This window comes from Pristiophorus japonicus, chromosome 11 (genome assembly GCF_044704955.1).
Source record: "Pristiophorus japonicus isolate sPriJap1 chromosome 11, sPriJap1.hap1, whole genome shotgun sequence".
NCBI lineage: Eukaryota > Metazoa > Chordata > Chondrichthyes > Pristiophoridae > Pristiophorus > Pristiophorus japonicus.
The window spans coordinates 139,818,903-139,838,840 of record NC_091987.1 but is presented as its reverse complement, the minus strand read 5'-3'; the positions used below and the strand labels follow the sequence as shown (position 1 = coordinate 139,838,840).

General features: G+C 44.8%; 1 protein-coding gene across 1 annotated transcript in view; it reads right to left on the bottom strand.

Moving 5' to 3' along the window:
• Positions 1–8,734: 8,734 nt before the first annotated feature.
• LOC139275595 (ecto-NOX disulfide-thiol exchanger 1-like) overlaps positions 8,735–19,938 on the bottom strand; it is a 249,283-nt gene continuing 238,079 nt past the window's right edge. Inside the window, exons 12-13 of the mRNA XM_070892766.1 lie at positions 10,749–10,834; positions 8,735–8,878 (exon numbers count right to left, since the gene is read on the bottom strand). Coding sequence (XP_070748867.1) covers positions 8,735–8,878; positions 10,749–10,834 — 230 coding nt within the window. The remainder of the gene's footprint in view (positions 8,879–10,748; positions 10,835–19,938) is intronic.

Here is a 19,938-nt window from a genome sequence, read left to right as displayed (position 1 = left end):
GAATTTCTTCCAGGTTGTTCAGATGTTCCTTGGAGTCACAACCGATGATCAGAATGTCATCTTGGACCACGATGGTTCTAGGAACGGACTTCAGTAGACTCCATATTCCTCTGGAATATTGCTGCAGCCGAGCGAATTCCAAGCGGGCACCTGTGGTAAATGAACAGTCCTTTGTGCGTGTTAATACACGTAAGTCTCTTCGACGTCTCGACCAACTCTTGCTTCATATAGGCCGACATCAAGTCCAGTTTTGTGAATGACTTCCCTCCGGCTAGCGTTGCAACAAGTTATCAGCCTTCGATAATGGGTACTGATCTTGTTTTGAAACCTTGTTGAGCTTTGTAGTCTCTACAGATTCTGACTGTGCCATTACTTTTCAGCACAGGAACAATGGGGCTGGCCCATTCATTAAATTTAACAGGTGATTATGGTCCCTTCACGCTGGAGTACGTCCAGTTCGATTTCGACCTGCTCCCTCATCATGTACGGCACTGCCCGAGCTTTATGACGGACGGATCTTGCATCTGAGTCCACGTAGATCTGCACCTTGGCTCCCATGAAGTTGCCGATACCCGGTCTGAACAGCGAGGGGAACTTGCTCAATACTTGGGCACATGTAACTTCCTCCGATGAAAATGCCTTTATGTCGTTCCAGTCGCATCTGATTTTCTCCAACCAGCTCCTGCTGAGCAGCATTGGGCCATTGCCTGGAACAATCCACAGCAGTTATACGACACATTAATTTGAGCACTGCCAATCACCTTTATCAGTTCTTTGGTGTACGTGCGCAGCTTGGCATTAACAGGGCTCAGCCTGGGCCTCCCAGTCTTAGTATCCCACAGCTTATTAAATGCCCTCTCGTTCATGATCGATTGACTCGCCCCTGTGTCCAGTTCCATCGATACCGGTATTCCGTTAAACTTCACATTAATCAAAATTGGTTTACTCTTGGTTATGAAAGAGTAGTCCATACATTTCCTCCTCTGGCATCTCGGATTGTGTATCCAGATCCGCGCTACACTGACTCTCATCCTCCACATGGTGTGCCGCAGCTCGCTTGCTAATCTGCGGACACTTGTGCTGGAGATGCCCCACTCTCAGACAGCCTTTGCAACTATATTGCTTAAATTGGCACTGCTGGTGCCGATGATTTCCCCAACAACGCCAACACGGAGAAGTCGGATACATTCCCGCTGGCGGACTTTGTGCAGCCACATGTTTCGCGAATGCAGCTGGATAGGCCTTGCCATGTGCTGCTCTGCTGAACCATTAGCGAACGCAGCCGGATAGGCCCTGCATGTGCCGTTCTGCCGAACGTCAAATCAAGAATTACAGTACTTGCCGAGGTTCGGTCCTTCAATGACATTTGCTTTAAACTCCTGTCCATCGTCATACATGGTTGAGCGATCTGGATGGCCCCTTTTAAATTCAACCCCTCCACCACCAGAAGTTTGTGCAGGATCACCTCATGGTTGATACCGATAACGAAAAAGTCCCGCAGCATGTCTGCCAAAACCATTCCGAACTTGCATGGTCCCACTAGACGTCTCAGGCCAGCAATGAATTCCGCCACGCTCTGGCCCTCTGATCGAACATGTGTATAAAACTTTTATCTCGAGATGATGATGCCATCGTCTGGCTTGAGGTGCTCCCGTACCAATGTACACAACTCCTCGTGTGTTTTCTCTGTTGGATCACTAGACACGAGTAGATTCTTTATCAGGCTGTAGATCTTTGAACCGCACACAGTGAGGAACACGGTCCAATGCCAATCTGCATCGTCGACCCCCTTCATTTTGTTGGCCATGAAGTACTGGTTCAAACAGCTCACAAAGTCTGCCCAATCTTCTCCCTCCACGAATCGCTCTAAAAACCCAATCGTGCTCATTTTGCAAACAAAAGTTCTTGTATTTTCATCACCAAATGTTATGTATGCAATGAAGATTCAAACTGAGTACTGTTTAACTAAGCAAGGTACAACCTTGCTCTGCTTTATTTAGGCCCAAAGTGCTTGACTCACAAAATGGTTGGCCTTTTATACCAGAGCAGCACCATGTGCGTGCTGCAAAGTGGCCTCCAACAATGACACCATCTGGTGGCTACAAACAGCATGTACATACATGACACAATCAGCCTTGGTTCAGTGGTAGCACTCTGAACTCTAAGTTGGAAGATTGTGGGTTCAAGTCCCACTCCAGAAATGAAATGTTAAACCAAGGGTCTCTCAGGTGGATGTAAATGATGGCATGTCACTATTTGAAGATGATCAGTGCAGTTCTCCCCAGTGACCCAGAAAATATTTATCCCTCAACCAACAACACGAAAAAAGATCATGTGGTCATTATCAAATTGCTGTTTGTGGGATCTTGCTGTGCGCAAATTGGCTGTTGAATTCCCTCCATTAAAACAGTCACTATACTTCAAAAGTACTCAATTAGCTGTGATGCTCTTTGAGATGTCCTGAGGTCATGAAAGGTGCTATATAAATGCAAGTCTTTCTTTCCATGCAACTATTAGTGATGTTTATTGGGGGATAAATTTTGACCAGAACATCAGGAGGAACTCCTGCTCTTCTTTGATATAGTGTCATGGGATCTTTTTTGTCCACCTGAGTGGACAGGTGGGGCTTCACTTTAACATTTCACCTGAAACGCGGCACCTCTGACAGTGCACGTCCCTCCGTATTGCACTGGAGTGTCGGCCTGGATCAAGTCCCCAATGAGCCATGACTGGCACCCTAACAGGGAATTCCAAATGCAGACTGGTCTAAACTTTGCTCCAATCAGGGTATCATGCCGTACATGTGCTGTCTATTTGTTTTTAAAACAATGTTACAAACAGATGCAGAAATATCTCCCGGTTTGCCCTTTCATTGCGTTCCTGACACCACTGTTTCTCTCCTCTGATAGGTCTGGGTTGATTCTGGCTGGTGGGAGGGACTGACCCAGCTTTTCTATTTACAGGCATGTTTGTAAAAGTCCTTTGCCCTGTCCCAATGCTCTGATGCGTCAGTGGTGGTGATGTTGGGGTAAGGAACCCATCTCATTTCCTAACGTGGTCTAACGAGGGCACACTCTGTAATCCTACCATAATACCAGTCCGCAGAAGAGCTTAACTCACAATTAAATGAATTATTTTGTTGAGGCCTTATCAGCATTTAATAATTAAGTTTGACTATTCAATTTCTGGAAATTTGAATGAAATATCATCCCTTTTCTGATGCGCTTTTAATATTTTACTTGCAACACTGATGGCCATTTAAGGCAACTTTGATTAATGGTGAGCCTATACTTCGTGCTGTGCACAATGAAACATGAAGTGCTTCTCAGTACAGATCTCCACAGACCATTACAGCATCTTGTCATTTTACAATATGGAACTGCTCTATTGCTAGTTCAGTCGGTTCACTGTTCATAGTGCTAACGATAAAAGGTGAGTCAATTTACAGCCAGTCAGCTGAGCGAGGGCTACACAGCCTCAAACTGTGCGTCCTGACAGGGACAGAAAGGTGGATTAATGAAGCAGCATTTTCAGGCAAAAAGCTCCCATACAACTGATTTATAAGGAGGGTCAGTCTGCAGTCCGGGCATCAGAGAGCTTGATATATTACCTCACACTTTGCAAGTGTTAGCCGTCACTTTTTCCTGCTTCAATATGTAGCGGCAGGACACGAGTTCACTGCACTCACTGTTTTACAGGATCCCATGGGCTATCTGGGATCCTATCACAGGCCTTGGAGCTCCTCATCAGCCTGTTGTACACTCCCTGATGTGCTTCGAATTGCTATAATATAGTATTCTATAACGTGTCCACCATGGCTCAATTGGTAGGACCCTCATCTCTGACGACAGCACGTAATCTAGGCTGACACGACTGCAGTGCTGAGGGAGTGTTGCACTGTCAGAGGTACCATTTTTCAGATGAGATGTTAAACCAAGGCCCTGTCTGCCCACTCAGGTGGACATAAAAGATATTGCAGCACTATTTTGCAGAGGAACAGGAGAGTTCTTCCCGGAGTCCTGACCAATATTTATCCCTCAATCAACATCACTAAAAAACAGATTACCTGATCAGAATCACATGTGGGAGCTTGCTGTGCGTAATTTGGCTGCTGTGTTTCCTACACTATAACAGTGACTATCAATGTTCCCTCTAATTATTTTTTGGTGCGTGGTCCCTTCAGATTTGCTGCGCAGCCTGTGCGAGACGTCCTGATTGGTGAGCGGAACATTGGCGACTACACTCAACAGTACTTACTGGGCTGTAAAGTGCTTAGGGATGTCCTGAGGTCGTGAAAGGTGCTATAGAAATGCAAGTTTTTCTTTCTATAATTGTTCTGCTGCCTATGGCATGTCCTCAGTGATGTTTTATTATGCCTGCAGCTAATTCAGTTATCACTTTCACACCAACATTATATTGTGTATGGAGTTGGCTTCTCCCTATCTTCCACCCTTTGAGGAACATGTTTCTGTGGTAAAGGAAGGCCTCTGAGAAGACAGAAAATGCTGGAAATACCCAGCAGGTCCGGCAGCATCTGTAGAGAAGGAAACAGAGTTAACGTTTCAGATTGAGATGCTGCCTGACTTGCCGAATGGCCTACCTCTGCTCCTATTTCCTATGTTCTTATGTTCCTCTATCAAAGCTCTTCATAATTTTGAACACCTCAGTTAAATCTCCCCATAACCTTCTCTGCTCTAAGGGGAACACCCCTCTAGTGTCTCCACATAACTGAAGTTACTCATCTCTGGTACCATACTAACAAATCTCCTCTGCACCTTCTTTTCAAAGCCTTGACATTGTTCCTAAAGTGCGTTGTCCAGAATTGAACACAATACTCCATTTGAGGCCTAGCCAGTGATTTATGAGGGTTTAGCATAACTTCTTTGCTTTTGTTCTGTACGCCTGTAATTAAAAAGCCAAGGATCTTGTATGCTTTTTTAACAGCTTTATCAGCACCTCCAAAGATTGGTGTATGGGAACCCCAGGTCTCACTTTTCCTGCACCTAATGTTTAATATTGCCTCTCCTCATTCTTCCCTCCCACATGACTTGTTTCTAAACTTCTATTGCCAGGTATCTGGGAGGCAGTCCGATACCAAAGAGACGCCTCCCCTCCCCCCACCCACCACATCACTGTCTAATTTATACAGATAATAACTTTGAAGAATGCGACAGAAACACATTGAGCGATGGACCGCTAACATCACCACCAATCATTTCTATTTCTTTCTCGTGTTTTTGCAACTGCTCTGTGTAGGTTACGGGACACATGTCCACCAGTCAGTTTGCAAATATTTCTCCATCTGTTGCTTGCAAAGGACTTTGAAAACTAGAAACACACAATTGATGGCAGGTTTTGGTGATTCACTTCATACTGACTTACCTCGATAACCATTCTCTGCATGGTGTGTCAGATATGAATATTACTACAGCGTCAAACTCTCGAACCAAGAAAAGGTGATAATCAAGGCAATTTCACATTGGTTGCCATATTCTGGAGCTTGGTGCTGAATGTGAAATAGTGTAATATTGTACTGAGACGTCCCCCATAGAAGATAGTCATCCTGCACTGATGGTGCCTGTAACAGAGCCCCGATACCCACAAACTGAAGGAGATTGAGAGAAGTGGGCAGAATTTCAGGGCAAAGACCTTTTGCCTCGAGCTGCCTGGAACCCACCCAAAGATACCTTTTTACACGTCTCATCTGAGAGGTGCCCTGAGCCCTAAGGAATGTCCTGAGATATTTGGGCCTGGAAATCCGCTGTGGAGGGAGAATGGCCGGTGCCACGGCGGGGCGAGGTTAACTCCCACCTGTAAGAAGAGCGCAGGCCGCACCGTTATTGTGGGGCTGCTGCTGATTGAAATGATCGGCGCGCAGAACCTGCCGTGCAATGTGTTGTTTCAGGCAGTACTCTCAGCACCGGCCCAATGTAGCGTGGTCGTGGCGCTCCTGGACCCAGGCAGCTTTGTCTTAAAGCTAGCCGGTCATTTTAGAAAGCAGTCTCGAGCCCTTAAAGGGAAACCGCTTTCTAAAATGAAAAAAAAACATTAAAATAATTCCGAAATGGCAGTCTTCAGCTCAAAGCTGAATTGCCTTCCACATGTAAAAAAATGGGAAATGTGCTTCAACACTAACGCAAATGTCTCAGCAAGCCAGGGAAGGGGCACCCAGGGTCTCACGCAGCACTCCAGCTTTGTGCAGGGGGTCACCTCTGCAAGTCAGGCCCTCCACCCACAGGGGCCAGGAGGCCCTCCAGAATGAACAGCAGTGCCAGCCCCCACCACCTGGCTCCAGTGCCCAACGAAGCTTCATGTCCTCAGAGCAGTGGTCAAGGTCAGTGAATGCATCTTCAAAAGCCGTCTCCTACCAACTGCACCACTAGCCTCACACATTGCTCAATGCACGTCTCCCACCCCAATCACTCACCTCCCAACAATCTGCATCAAACACAAGGCACATCTCCCATTCCCAGCTTCACCTCACCCCCTTGGAGGAGAAGGTGCTGGCCATTCTTGGTAGGGACATGGCTGAGGCCTTGGCTAGCAGCGGGGCTGAAAGAATACAAGGTATTCCCCTAGGTTATCCCCATATGTCATCCCACTTCCCCCTCATCCCACAATATCTTCTGATTTACAAGGTGTGCATGGTGTAAGCTTGCAGCTCGTGCTTTCCCGCCCTCTCATCACCACAATTCCACCCTTGTGCCTTCCTCATTTCAAACACTCAAGAAATGCAGCCTGCCCAGCCAGTGGTTGACTAAGAAGAGGGAGAGGGGCGTGAAGAATAAGAAACACTATCACTTGATTTCACACTCCCAGCCACCAGCTCATCGAGGTCAGCCTGCAAGGCCATCTGTAGTACCCCCCCCACTGAAAGTCAGCCCCTTCCACCAGCCATGCTGCAGCCTGGGGTAACACTGTGTGATATCACAAGGACAGGCAACGGCTCACACAAGACAGTGACTAAGGGAATGTACAAGGGTGAGTAGTTGATTTCTTCATGTCATTGTGGATACATACATGGATATAGTTGGCTTGGAAAGTTTGCTTTTCGGTGACTTATTGCAGCATTGTGGCCAAGAGGACGCTGTGATGGTCAGTAACAGAGGGACGGTAAGGTGTGGGACAAATGTTGAAAGGGGAGTTGGGGTTGTGGTCACTGGTACCACAGGCGGATAATTCCATCCCAGATATACAGGCCAGAAAGGGGCTGTCTGGGTTGCCACCTCTTCTGCGTCTTCCTCTTCCCTCTGCAAGCAGCTTGTCCCCTTTGCTGCCTCTGCTTCATCTCCATGTGCCCCCCAGGACTGTGAGCAAGTCACCTTATCAGAGGCAAAAATACCGCGGATGCTGGAAATCTGAAATAAAAGCAGAAAATGCTGTAAGTACTCAGCAAGTCAGGCAGCAGCTCGACCTGAAACGTGAACTCTGTTTCTCCAGATGCTGCCTGACCTGCTGACTATTTCCAGCATTTTCTGTCTTCTCAGAGGCCTTCCTTGACCATACGAGGCCTTGCACTCGATCTGCACACTTTAACAATTTTTAAAATCGATTGCAGCAAGCCACTACTTCAATAAAAGTTGAAATCCAAAATACCTGAAGGATGTGCGTGTCCCTGTAAGAAGTACTGACAGGTCTCGGCAGGGCTGCTCTGCGCACGGTTTCTCTGCGTATTCAGGGCACGTTATGGACAGCGCGAAAGTCTCAAATAGCAGATCATAGCGTCAAATCAGGCGGGGCACACCGATTGACGTCATGCTCCGCTTATTTAAACGCGAGAGGCAAGCGCTGTCAACAGCAGCTCTATGGCCCTCATCAAAATGGCAGCCGCCGTTCCCCGTGCTGGAAGCGAGCCGGCCGCCATTTCTGCGACAAAACCGGCCTTAACGGCCGGGAAATTCTAGGCCCGAGTGTTCCTCAGACAGATGAGAGAAATCTGGCAGACAACAGAAGGTGACATGACCACACTGTGAGGTAAAAGGTTATCATTCAAACTTTCAAAAAAATAATTTATTTATATTTTCCCATCCGCGAGGCGCAGCAGACGTGAAGGTGCCGGATGGCAGGGGGTGGGGAAGATTCACCGTCCCTTGGTGCACCATAAACACATTTCAGCTGTAGCCTGATGGAGCGATCTGGCAATGAGCAGAGACCTGGGCCCGGGTTGTGTCTGGGGAAGATCCCACAACAGTTTGGGCCCCACTTGCCTCTCGAGCTTTACGTCTTTGCCCGTTTTGCTATTGTGCCGCATGCACTGGTCGCTCAGTGCCGGCAATCCCCGAGGCTGAACCTTTCGGCTCGATCCGCTTGCTGGATCACCGCGATACAATGTCTCTCCACGTACAATAACCCTCGGGTATTTCAATTCCTTCCAAATGTGTTCCTCACGGTATGTGGACAACATTTCCAAATAATGCCACCATCCCCCGCCCCCCCGCCCCTGCTATCCCGCCTTTCCCCCTCATTCTGGAGCAGTTGCAGCCATGGGTAGAAGTCAGATAACGAGTTTTTTTGATGAAGAACAAAATAGGTCCGTCATATTCTGACACAGGTTGGTAACCGGGGTACAGATAAGTTTTCAGTCATCAGAGATACAACAGATGTAGGAATTAGACCTCGAGCTTGGGTAGTTTTGCGGCTCTAATCCTCTTCATAATCACCAGATTTCATGCTCACTGACGCATAAACCTGAAATGGAATAGGAAATCTAAAGTTTCTTTTGCGGAGCATCATTTCAGGCTGATTGGCTGACTGTTTTAATTCCTTCGAAACCGCAGAACTTCCACCTTTTCTCCAGCGAGGCTCCGACGCCGGTGAACTCTTGTTGAAACATGTGTGGCAGTTGTAAGAGAAGGATCTCAATTTCCCCCGAAGATATCTGCAGGGGAAAGTCCACGCCAGAGGTTAAAGTCCAGAGCTCCCAGACCCCAGCACCAGCATTGTTGTAAATCCCGCACAGAATTCAGACACCCTCACACTCACTGTGCAGCTGGCAACACTTGCAATGCCAACCGGAATCACAGAGCTCCTCATGTGGTGTTGACATCTCTCCCATGTAGCAGGGAGCAGTGAGAGAAGAGCAGAGTGGATAATCTCCTCACTCCCTGACCACACACTCACAGGGAAACATGTTTAGGCTGCTACATCAGGCCTACACATTCTAAAATGGTGGATTTGTGAATGAGGCAGGGCTTAATTGATGTCATTATGTCCCTTTAACTCCAGTATAATATAATTGTTATGAATTGTCAGAAGAAAACAGTTACTCAAACCATTTTCTGCTCCTTCCCCACAGCCTCTTGGGCCCCCATATTGGAAATCGCACAAATAGGGATGAAGTTTTAGAATCCAAGTACTGGTACCCTAAAAATATTCTTGGGTAAGTAGTCAATGAAGCTTTTCATCCTCACGATTAAATACTGCGTGTAACATATAGAAGGCACTGTTGCCTGAGGAGGCATGTGCCTGGATCCTAGAGTTCAGTGCCAGCATTTGTAATATCTACATGACTGGACAACTCTGCTTCAGTGAGTATGTGTACATGTTTGAGCCACTAAATGAGTTCATTAGCTCTGGGACCGATAGTAACACTGCCTTATCTCTCGGGCTGATACAGATGATTTGCTGAGCCTCTCATGGGACTTTCAATTTGCCATCCAAGCCTCTCAGAAGAGAGGTGAAAGCTATCTTGGTTGATTATCAGGAGCATGACCACGTCCTCTACACTTACATTAACCTCCACAAAATGATTACTTTTTGAAGTAAAGTATAAAGTTGGTCCTCTTAAAGTGGTCAGCACTACATCTGTTCAGCAACACCCCTGACATTGCTTGGTAGAATAAAGATTAAATGTGCGGTATAAATAGAATACTCGGTGGGTAAGACCCCACTCAGGAGAAACTCTTCATTTCCCTCTTGTAGCTTCAGCATTCATAAATGATGTGCTCTTCCTGACTCATGGGATGCCATTGGAATTCTCCAATTCCTCATGGATGTCCTCTCGCTTTTGCTAATGTTTGCTTCTTAGTCAATTAAAAATAAATCAGATGAACTTGAATTAGAACAATAATTTGAAGGGAAAGTAATCTTTGTTTCTCTCTCTGGTTGTTTCCTGAGATGAAGCTTGTTTGGTTAAGGTTTCCAAGCCAGAGGTAAGAACAGAGCTGTGGGGAGCTGACTCAGCCTCTGAAGGACAGACTTGGTCTGTCCCCGTACTGGTTCTGAAGGCCGATAAATCCCGACTATCAGGGCCATTGCATCTTGCCTCAGCACCGCACTTTGTATCGCTGCAATTAGATTCCGAGCTGCTCAAGGAGCAGAAACCAATGTTGCCATGACAACAAATTCGCACAATACTTCTCTTAAAAGGAAGATATCTAATTATGGGACCAAAATAAACTGTGCCACAGAGATTACACAAATTATTCTATATTGAAACAGCAAATCATTTTTCAAAGAAAAAAAAGTGGAAAGTATTTTTGAACATAGACAGAATATTAAAAATCCAACTGAATAATTCTTTCAGCAGATATTGAAGTTGGGGAGGGGGGAGCCCAATATTGTCCCAGTTAGACTCTGCCACAAATGCTCACTTTGACCTTTCCAATAACTTTAACCCTCCCGTCAGGAATTCACTTCTGGATGTTTGCCGCCTCGCGGGAAATGAACACGTAATCCTGTGGGGTCCACTGACCTCCACACCCGACTTCCAGGACCATGAATTTGTAAAGTTTAATCTTATATTTTACCTTGGCATCTAGCCGCTGCAGGTAAGACCATAAATATTCAACATTGGCTCCAAATGGATGGACGTGAAGGAAAGTTGAAATAATACCTGTTTCAGAAAAATACATTTATTTAGTGTTTCTGCCAATAATTAAGCACTCTTTACAATAAAGTTTACCAGTGGAAACAGTTTCTCCTTATTTACTCGATCAAAATCTCTCATAACTTTAAACATCTCTATTAAATCTCCCCTTAACCTTCTCACAGGAGAACAATCCCAGTTTCTCCACATAACTGGAGTCCCTCATCCCTAGTACCTTTTTGGTAAATATCCTCTGCACCCTCTCCAAGGCCTTGACATCCCTTTTAAGAGTGAGACACATTAATAGGTTACATTTTTAAATGAAACGAGTGACTCTCACTCCAAATGAATGGGACACATCTGGTTAGAAAAGAACTGCAGTGAATGTTACTGTTTCAGACACATTAAGCTGTGGGAGGTGCCTACATGTTAAACCAGTATCCTGTCTGTTCACATGGATGTAAATAATCCCTTGGTACTACTTGATGAAGCTCCTTCAGAACCGTTGGGCTGGAAGGCTTTTGATCTTTTTGATTGTGAACAGTTGGGAAATAAAGCAAATGTCAGATACCTGAAAAAAGAACCTGATTGTTGCAACAAAAGCTGTGGCTGAGGCAAACAGCCCCAGAAGAGACAGGCTGAGACAGTCAGGATGCAGGGGAGTTGCTCTGTTTAAGGGGTGGCATAGCGCATTCGTCATTTTAATGTTATGACGTGGAAATAAGTTGTACCAATTGAACCAAGTGAATTTGCTCTATATGTTCACCTTACTATGGAATATAGCAGCTAATGATTCAACCAGACATCCCATCATCCAGTGTTACCGTGGTTCGCCTTTGGAGAAACTAAAAACACACGTGCAAAAGGCATAGACATCCCAATCAAGATGACGGGGGGGGTGGCGGGGGGGGTTAGCGTTATAACCTCTGGGTTGTGCTGTGGTTGAAGTAGATCTAGGTCAGAGCATTCCAACCCCCACAGAAGGCATAGACATCCCGATCAAGCGGACGGAGTTTCAGTTATAACCCCTGTGTTGTGCTGTGGTACAAGTAGATCTAGGACAGAGGAGCCAACCTCCAAAAAAGGAAGATGCTGAGATGAGTTATCGGCGTCACTGAGCCTGAGGAAGTATCTGCGGCAGGTCCGAATTCGGAACATGTTCGCTGTGGTTAGATTACCACAGCACACCGACGCTGCTCGATCTCCCGCTGCCTCTTCTAACGACGCTCAACTACTGGGGGAGGTGGGACCAGTACAACCCGGACAGTCTGCACCTGGGCAGGACCAGAACCAATGTCCTTGGGGGAGTGTTTGCTCGTGCTGTTGGGGAGGAGTTAAACTAATATGGCAGGGGGATGGGAACCTATGCAGGGAGACAGAGGGAAGTTGAATGTGGGTAGAAGCAAAAGATATAAAGAAGAAAAGTAAAAGTGGAGGGCAGAGAAACCTAAGGCAAGAAGCAAAAAGGGCCACATTACCGCAAAATTCTAAAGGGGCAAAGTTGTTAGAAAGACAAGCCTGAAGGCTCTGTGCCTCAATGCAAGGAGTATTCGGAATAAGGTGGACAGATTGCAGTTAATGGGTATGATGTAATTGGCATCACGGAGACATGGCTCCAGGGTGACCAAGGCTGGGAACTCAACATCCAAGGGTATTGAACATTTAGGAAGGATAAACAGAAAGGAAAAGGAGGCGGGGTGGCATTGCTGGTTAAAGAGGAAATTAATGCAATAGTAAGAAAGGACATTGGCTTGGATGATGTGGAATCGGTATGGCTGGAGCTACGGAATACCAAGGGGCAGAAAACGCAAGTGGGAGTTGTGTACAGACCATCAAACAGTAGTAGTAAGGTTGGGGACAGCATCAAACAAGAAATTAGGGATGCATGCAATAAAGGTACAGCAGTTATCATGGGTGACTTTAATCTAGATATTGATTGGGCTAACCAAACTGATAGCAATGCAGTGGAGGAGGATTTCCTGGAGAGTATTAGAGATGGTTTTCTAGACCAATATGTCGAGGAACCAACTCGGGAGCTGGCCATCCTAGATTGGGTGATGTGTAATGAGAAAGGACTAATTAGCAATCTTGTTGTGCGAGGCCCCTTTGGGAAGAGTGACCATAACATGGTCGAATTCTTTATTAAGATGGAGAGTGACACAGTTAATTCAGAAACTAGGATCCTGAACTTAAGGAATCATAACTTCGATGGTTTGAGGCGTGAATTGGCTAGAATAGACTGGCAAATGATACTTAAAGGGTTGACGGTGGATAGGCAATGGCAAACATTTAAGGATCACATGGATGAACTTCAGCAATTGTACATCCCTGTCTGGAGTAAAAATAAAACGGGGAAGGTGGCTCAACCATGGCTAACAAGGGAAATTAAGGATAGTGTTAAATCCAAGGAAGAGGCATATAAATTGGCCAGAAAAAGCAACAAACCTGAGGACTGGGAGAAATTTAGAATTCAGCAGAGGAGGACAAAGGGTTTAATTAAGAGGGGGAAAATAGAGTACGAGAAGAAGCTTGCCGGGAATATAAAAATTGACTGCAAAAGCTTCTATAGATATGCGAAGAGAAAAAGATTAGTGAAGACAAACGTAGGTCCCTTGCAGTCGGATTCGGTGAATTTATGATGGGGAACAAAGAAATGGCAGACCAATTTAAAAAATACTTCGGTTCTGTCTTCGCGAAGAAGACACAAATAACCTTCCAGAAGAACAGGGGACTGAAGGTCTAGTGAGAAGGAGGAACTGAAAGATGTCCTTATTAAGCGGGAAATTGTGTTAGGGAAATTGATGGGATTGAAGGCCGATAAATCCCTGGGGCCTGATAGTCTGCATCCCAGAGTACTTAAGAAGTGGCCCTAGAAATAGTGGATGCATTGGTGATCATTTTTCAACAGTCTATTGACTCCTATGGACTGGAGGGTAGCTAATGTTACACCACTTTTTAAAAAGGGAGGGAGAGAGAAAGCGGGTAATTATAGACTGGTTAGCCTGACATCAGTAGTGGGGAAAATGTTGGAATCAGTTATTAAGGATGAAATAGCAGCGCATTTGGAAAGCAGTGACAGGATCGGTCCAAGTCAGCATGGATTTATGAAGGGGAAATCATGCTTGATAAATCTTCTGGAATTTTTTGAGGATGTAACTACTAGAGTGGACAACGGAGAACCAGTGGATGTGGTGTATTTATACTTTCAAAAGACTTTTGACAAGGTCCCATACAAGAGATTGGTGTGCAAAATCAAAGTATTGGGGGTAATATACTGATGTGGATAGAGAACTGGTTGGCAGACAGGAAGCAGAGAGTCGGGATAAACGGGTCTTTTTCAGAATGGCAGGCAGTGACTAGTGAAGTGCCGCAGGGCTCAGTGCTGGGACCCCAGCTCTTTACTCTATACATCAATGATTTGGATGAAGGAATTGCGTGTAATATCTCCAAGTTTGCAGATGACACTAAACTGGGTGGCGGTGTGAGCTGTGAGGGGGTCGCTAGAAGGCTGCAGGGTGACTTAGGTTAGGAGAGTGGGAAAATGCATGGCAGATGTAGTATACTGTGGATAATTGTGAGGCTATCCACTTTGGGGGCAAAAACGCGAAGACAGAATATTATCTGAATGGCGGCAGATTAGGAAAAGGGGAGGTGCAACGAGACCTGGGTGTCATGGTTCATCAGTCATTGAAAGTTGGCATGTAGGTACAGCAGGCGGTGAAAAAGGCAAATGGTATGTTGGCCTTCATAGCTCGGGGATTTGAGTATAGGAGCAGGGAGGTCTTACTGCAGTTATACAGGGCCTTGGTGAGGCCTCACCTGGAATATTGTGTTCAGTTTTGGTCTCCTAATCTGAGGAAGGACCTTCTTGCTATTGAGGGAGTGCAGCGAAGGTTCATCAGACTGATTCCTGGGATGGCAGGACTGACATATGAGGAGAGACTGGATCAACTGGGTCTTTATACATTGGTGTTTAGAAGGATGAGAGGGGATCTCATAGAAACATGTAAGATTCTGACGGGACGGGACAGGTTAGATGCGGGTAGAATGTTCCCGATGTTGGGGAAGTCCAGAACCAGGGGACACAGTCGAAAGATAAGGGGTAGGCCATTTAGGACTGAGATGAGGATAAACTTCTTCACTCAGAGTTGTTAATCTGTGGAATTCCCTGCCACAGAGAGTTGTTGATGCCAGTTCATTGGATATATTCAAGAGGGAGTTAGATATGGCCCTTATGGCTAAGGGGATAAGGGGATATGGAGAGAAAGCAGGAAAGGGGTACCGAGGGAATGATCAGCCATGATCTTATTGAATGGCGGTGCACGCTCGAAGGACCGAATGGCCTACTCCTGCACCTATTTTCTATGTTTCTATTAGGGTTTGAGCCTCAAATACATGTAAAAGTCTTTTTATTAGTGCTATCCACTGAAATATCTCAACAGAAAATATTGGGATGCTGTGTACAGAACAAGAGGCTTCTCAAAGTGTTCTGAAGTACATGCTGTGAGGTTCCAGTAGTTTATTAACATCATCTGAATCTTTGATTACATTGCAGTTCTCAAGCAAATTCAGTCATGTGCCATTTTATGGAACTGATAACACTGCACCTGTTTTTCACTGGAACACATGGTGACTGGCCCATGTTTTTCATCCCTTTTGTGTGGAATCCGCTGTTGACATGGGATAGGAAGCTTATTTGTGCTGTAAGTACAGCATAAGAACATAAGTAATAGGAGCAGGAGTAGGCCATACGGCCCCTTGAGCCTGCTCTGCCAATCAATAAGATCATAGCTGATCATCGACCTCAACCCCACATTCCCGCTCAATCTTCATATCCCTCGATTCCCCTAGACTCCAAAAATCTATCTATCTCAGCCTTTCATATACGGAGACTATAAAAATGTTCTAAATGGACAATAGTCTGACTGAGTCGTAGGTATATGACGGTGTTTTACCAAAACAGACTCACAATCTGACATAGTTTAAGCAAATGCATGCAGTTCTGATGTTGGGGGTTGAAGATTACTTTTGGGAGACTATACAGGGCCATCAATATTGCTCACGTTCCAGATGGAGCATTTTCAAGCCATATTCCTGAGGCATTAACTCCTGACAAGAACACAACAGTGGTTAAAAACATACAAGCTTCATCATCACATGTGTTGCAAGGGATTGCCAAAGGACTTTAGAATATATCCACTTTCTTTCTTTATAACCTGCCTGGCTGTGGGATTTACAGCTCTTTTTCATGCTTCCTTCTCTCAGAGTACGTGTGGAAGGAAGAGATTTACACTGCAGGCTTTTTACAGTGAAACTGTAAATATGTTCAGAAAGAATGTGCAGAGTAGAAGTTCCCCCTGGGTGTACAAGATGTGCAAGTGTTTTGTTCCCCAGCACCAACATCCCTCACCAAAATACACTGGCCCAGATTTTGCTGGAGCGGGACATCTTGCCGTGTGCCCCATTAGTTAGACTTGGATTTAAGTTTGTAAATGTTTTGCCCACAAAGTTTCTGGAAGTGTGAGCTGATAACGGCGCAGCGAGGGTAACAGGGCATCTGGGACCTTGGTGAATGATGGGACCAACAGTCTGTCTCCTTAACCAATGAATTAAAGGATTGAGAAACAAACATAGGAAGGGCTGAGAAGGAAGGTTTTTAGAGTCAAATCAGGTATAGGAAGAGAAATAAAGAGAGGGAAAGAAAGATTGGATTAAGAGAGAGAGAGACAAAAAGAGACAGAAAGGAAAATTAAGAAAAAAATTAATTTAGAATTTGACATTTTTAAAATCTCCTCAAACAATACACAATCTGAAGGAATGAGACGCCACAATAAAAATTTTCCAGTAATTGAAAGAGTTCTTACGCTATTAATTAATAGACTTACCTTTCTGTGTACGAATTTCATGGGTAATTAATGTGCGAATGCAGCAATTTCATGAAACTCACTGGGAGATTGAGGGCGAGTGGCCCTTTTAGTGAGGCTAACGGCAACTCATGGGACATCTCTTCCTCACCACAAGTTGCTGGACGATTTACACACTAATAACGCCGAGCGTTGTTCAGATGCTGTTATTTTTTCCGCAAAATCGGGCATTAGCCATACAAGCTGAAATTGCTGAATTTAGTCAGAAAATTAACCAAATCTAATCCCAGTTGCTCTCTCTGTGTACCCTCAAGCAACTAATTCCCTTTAAAAAGAATTGCAATATAACCATAACACAGCAAACAATAATTTAAACAAAATACAAACAACTGGTGACATTGATACAGTTTCTGTTTTATTAACAAGTTCTATGACTTTGATTCTGTGGGGATTGTTGCAACCTGTCCGAATATAATTATCTGCTGGTAACACAAGGTATTGGATTCTGTATTTTCTAAAAGGAATGTCCATGTAAAGTGAACATTCTTGGATCAGAATCTGTGATTAGGAAGTGCTGTTAGATGCCCAATACAGTGTAGCATCTATATTGCACACCCATTCTTTCCCATTGCCAATGACATGAGTGTCATGTTTAACAAATTCATTTGGACAATCACTTCGGTTCACAGAGTCCTTTTTCATCTCCATTAATCTCTTGACATGAATACTGTGACCGTTTACTCTCAGAACACTTCAATCAAATCTGTATTCCCTGTGTGGCCGGCAGTTTATTTTACAACCCCTGAGTGCGGAGGAGTTACCCTTTAAGACTGCGGTGACTTGGCTTGCAATTATTGTCCACTTACACTTGTCTGGTTCCACATAAAAGGTTTCTATATCCTCTCTATCTACACCCTTCATGAAGGTTTGTGAATACTTCTTCATCTGTGTGCTTAACTCACCCGATGAGATGTCAGGTGCCCCCTTAATGGAACGGAACAAGCAGATACTGCCTTGTTTATCTTGTGTGTGGAGAACTGTAACCATGAACAGGGTGTGCTGCTGTTGGCTTTAGGCTTATGGCCACTTATACACAAGCTACATCTACTGCATATTGCATCTTCAGCATTATTATTGGGGATGGTCGCGTAGTGGTTATGTTAGTGATCCAGAGGCCTGGACTAATAATTTTGGGAATGTGAATTCAAATCCCACCATAGTAATTTGAGAATTTGAATTCAATTTTTAAAAATCTGGACAAGTTTCAGTAAACGTGGACATTAAAGCTGGCAGATTGTCATAAAACCCCAACTGGTTCATTCCTGTCCTGTTGGGAAGGACATTCTTACCCGGTCTGCCATGTATGTGACTCCAGTCCCACACCAATGTGGGTGACTATTAACTGCCCTCTGAAGTGGCCCAACAAACTGTTGTGGCGACTAGGGATGGGCAATAAATGGCAGCCATTCCAGCGATGCCCACATCCCGAGAATGAATAAAACAACATTTAGCTGAAATTGTGGTGTGTAAACTGAGCTTGAACTGAACTCTGAAGGGAAGTGGAGGGAAAATCTTTCCTTCAGGGTCTCTCACTCCTCTCTGTTCCTGTGTCAGTTCAGGCTCCAACTCCAGATTTAGACTGCATTAGTATTAGAATTGCAGGGCCGTGTGACACAAGGCCAGTTCTCACCGATGCTGCATGTAGTGTAAGTGCATCCATCTGAGGGCTGCCCCATTGGGTAACCTCTACTCACCTACGTTTCTGCAATTACTGGCAGTTTGTAACATGTCAGTCAAGGTTTCAATTTGATGCAGTCGATCCATTAAGGCCTGGAGTTACAGCCCTCATAACACACTTCCCAAATTGTACAACTGCAAAAATGTCTTTGCTTACAGTTCAGATCTGTAATATTGTCAACATAGAAAGCTAGAAGTGCACAGGGCCACTGAACAACTTCTGATTCAAGAAAGAAAGACTTGCATTTATATAGTGCTTTTCACATCCTCAGGACGTCCCAAAGTGCTTTACAGCCAATTATCCCATTGTTGTAACATCGGAAATGTGGCAATAATAACCAGATAATCTGTTTTAGTGATGGTGGATGCAGGACAAATATTGACCAGGTAGAACTCTCCTGCTCTTATTCAAAATAGTGCTGTGGGATTTTTACAGCAGGAGATGTAAGGCACTATATAAATGCAAGTCCTTTCCTTTCCTTATTATTGTAAGAGAGCAAGAGGCTGAGTAATGAGAGTAGCTGCTCAGCTCGCCCAGCTCATTCCATCAAATAAATAACCAATTCCCACTTGATCTAATCCCTCATTATTTTAAAAGCCTGCATCACATCTCTCACCTTGTCATATTACTGGTTTATCCTGGTAACAGTGATCTAATTATCTCGCTGCTCTCCCTCGAGTCCTGTCCAATGAATCAATAGTTATTTGATTCAAGATTGAATGCAATATTCTAAATGTCTTCCTACCGATATATTTACCCAGTTAGTACCAGAGTGCTTCGGTGCTTCTGGCAATGTCCCTGACAGTGTTGTGTTTATCACCCCTGACATTGCACAGACATTATCAAAGACCAGTCTTCAGCCGGGTCTAAAACTCTCCCCTAACCTATGTTCTTTTGCCTTAAAACCAACATCAGTATCACTCATGCCTCGATCCACCTTTACATTGATCAGCATTAAACACTATTTCCCAGTAATTACTCCATGTGCGGAGCTCTCTGTTGCTTTCCATAATTTGTGCCTACAGAACACATTTTAATGTTGCCTGCAAATTGAGAAATTCTGGTTAGCAACACCTCGATTTCAAAATTCTCATCCTGTTTTCAAATCTCTCCATGGCCTCATCCCTCCCTATCTCTGTAAGCTCCTCCAGCACCACAATTCCCTGAGATGTCTGCGCTCCTCTAATTCTGCCCCCATGAGCATCCCTGATTGTAATCACTCAACCACTGGTGGCCGTGTCTTCAGTTGCCTAGGCCCTAAGCTCTGGAATTCCTGCCTAAACCTCTCTACATTTCTTTCCTCCTTTTAAGATGCTTCTTAAAACCTACCTCTTTGACCAGGCTTTTAGTCATCTGTGCTAATTTCTCCTTATGTGGCTCAGTGTCAAATGTTTGGTCTCATAATACTCCTGTGAAGCGCCTGGGGACATTTCAGAATGTTAAAGGTGCTATATAAATACAAGTTGTTGTTGTTTTTGTCTGTAGACTGTGAGTAAAGAAAGCGCGAAGGGGCTGAACCCTGGGCAACT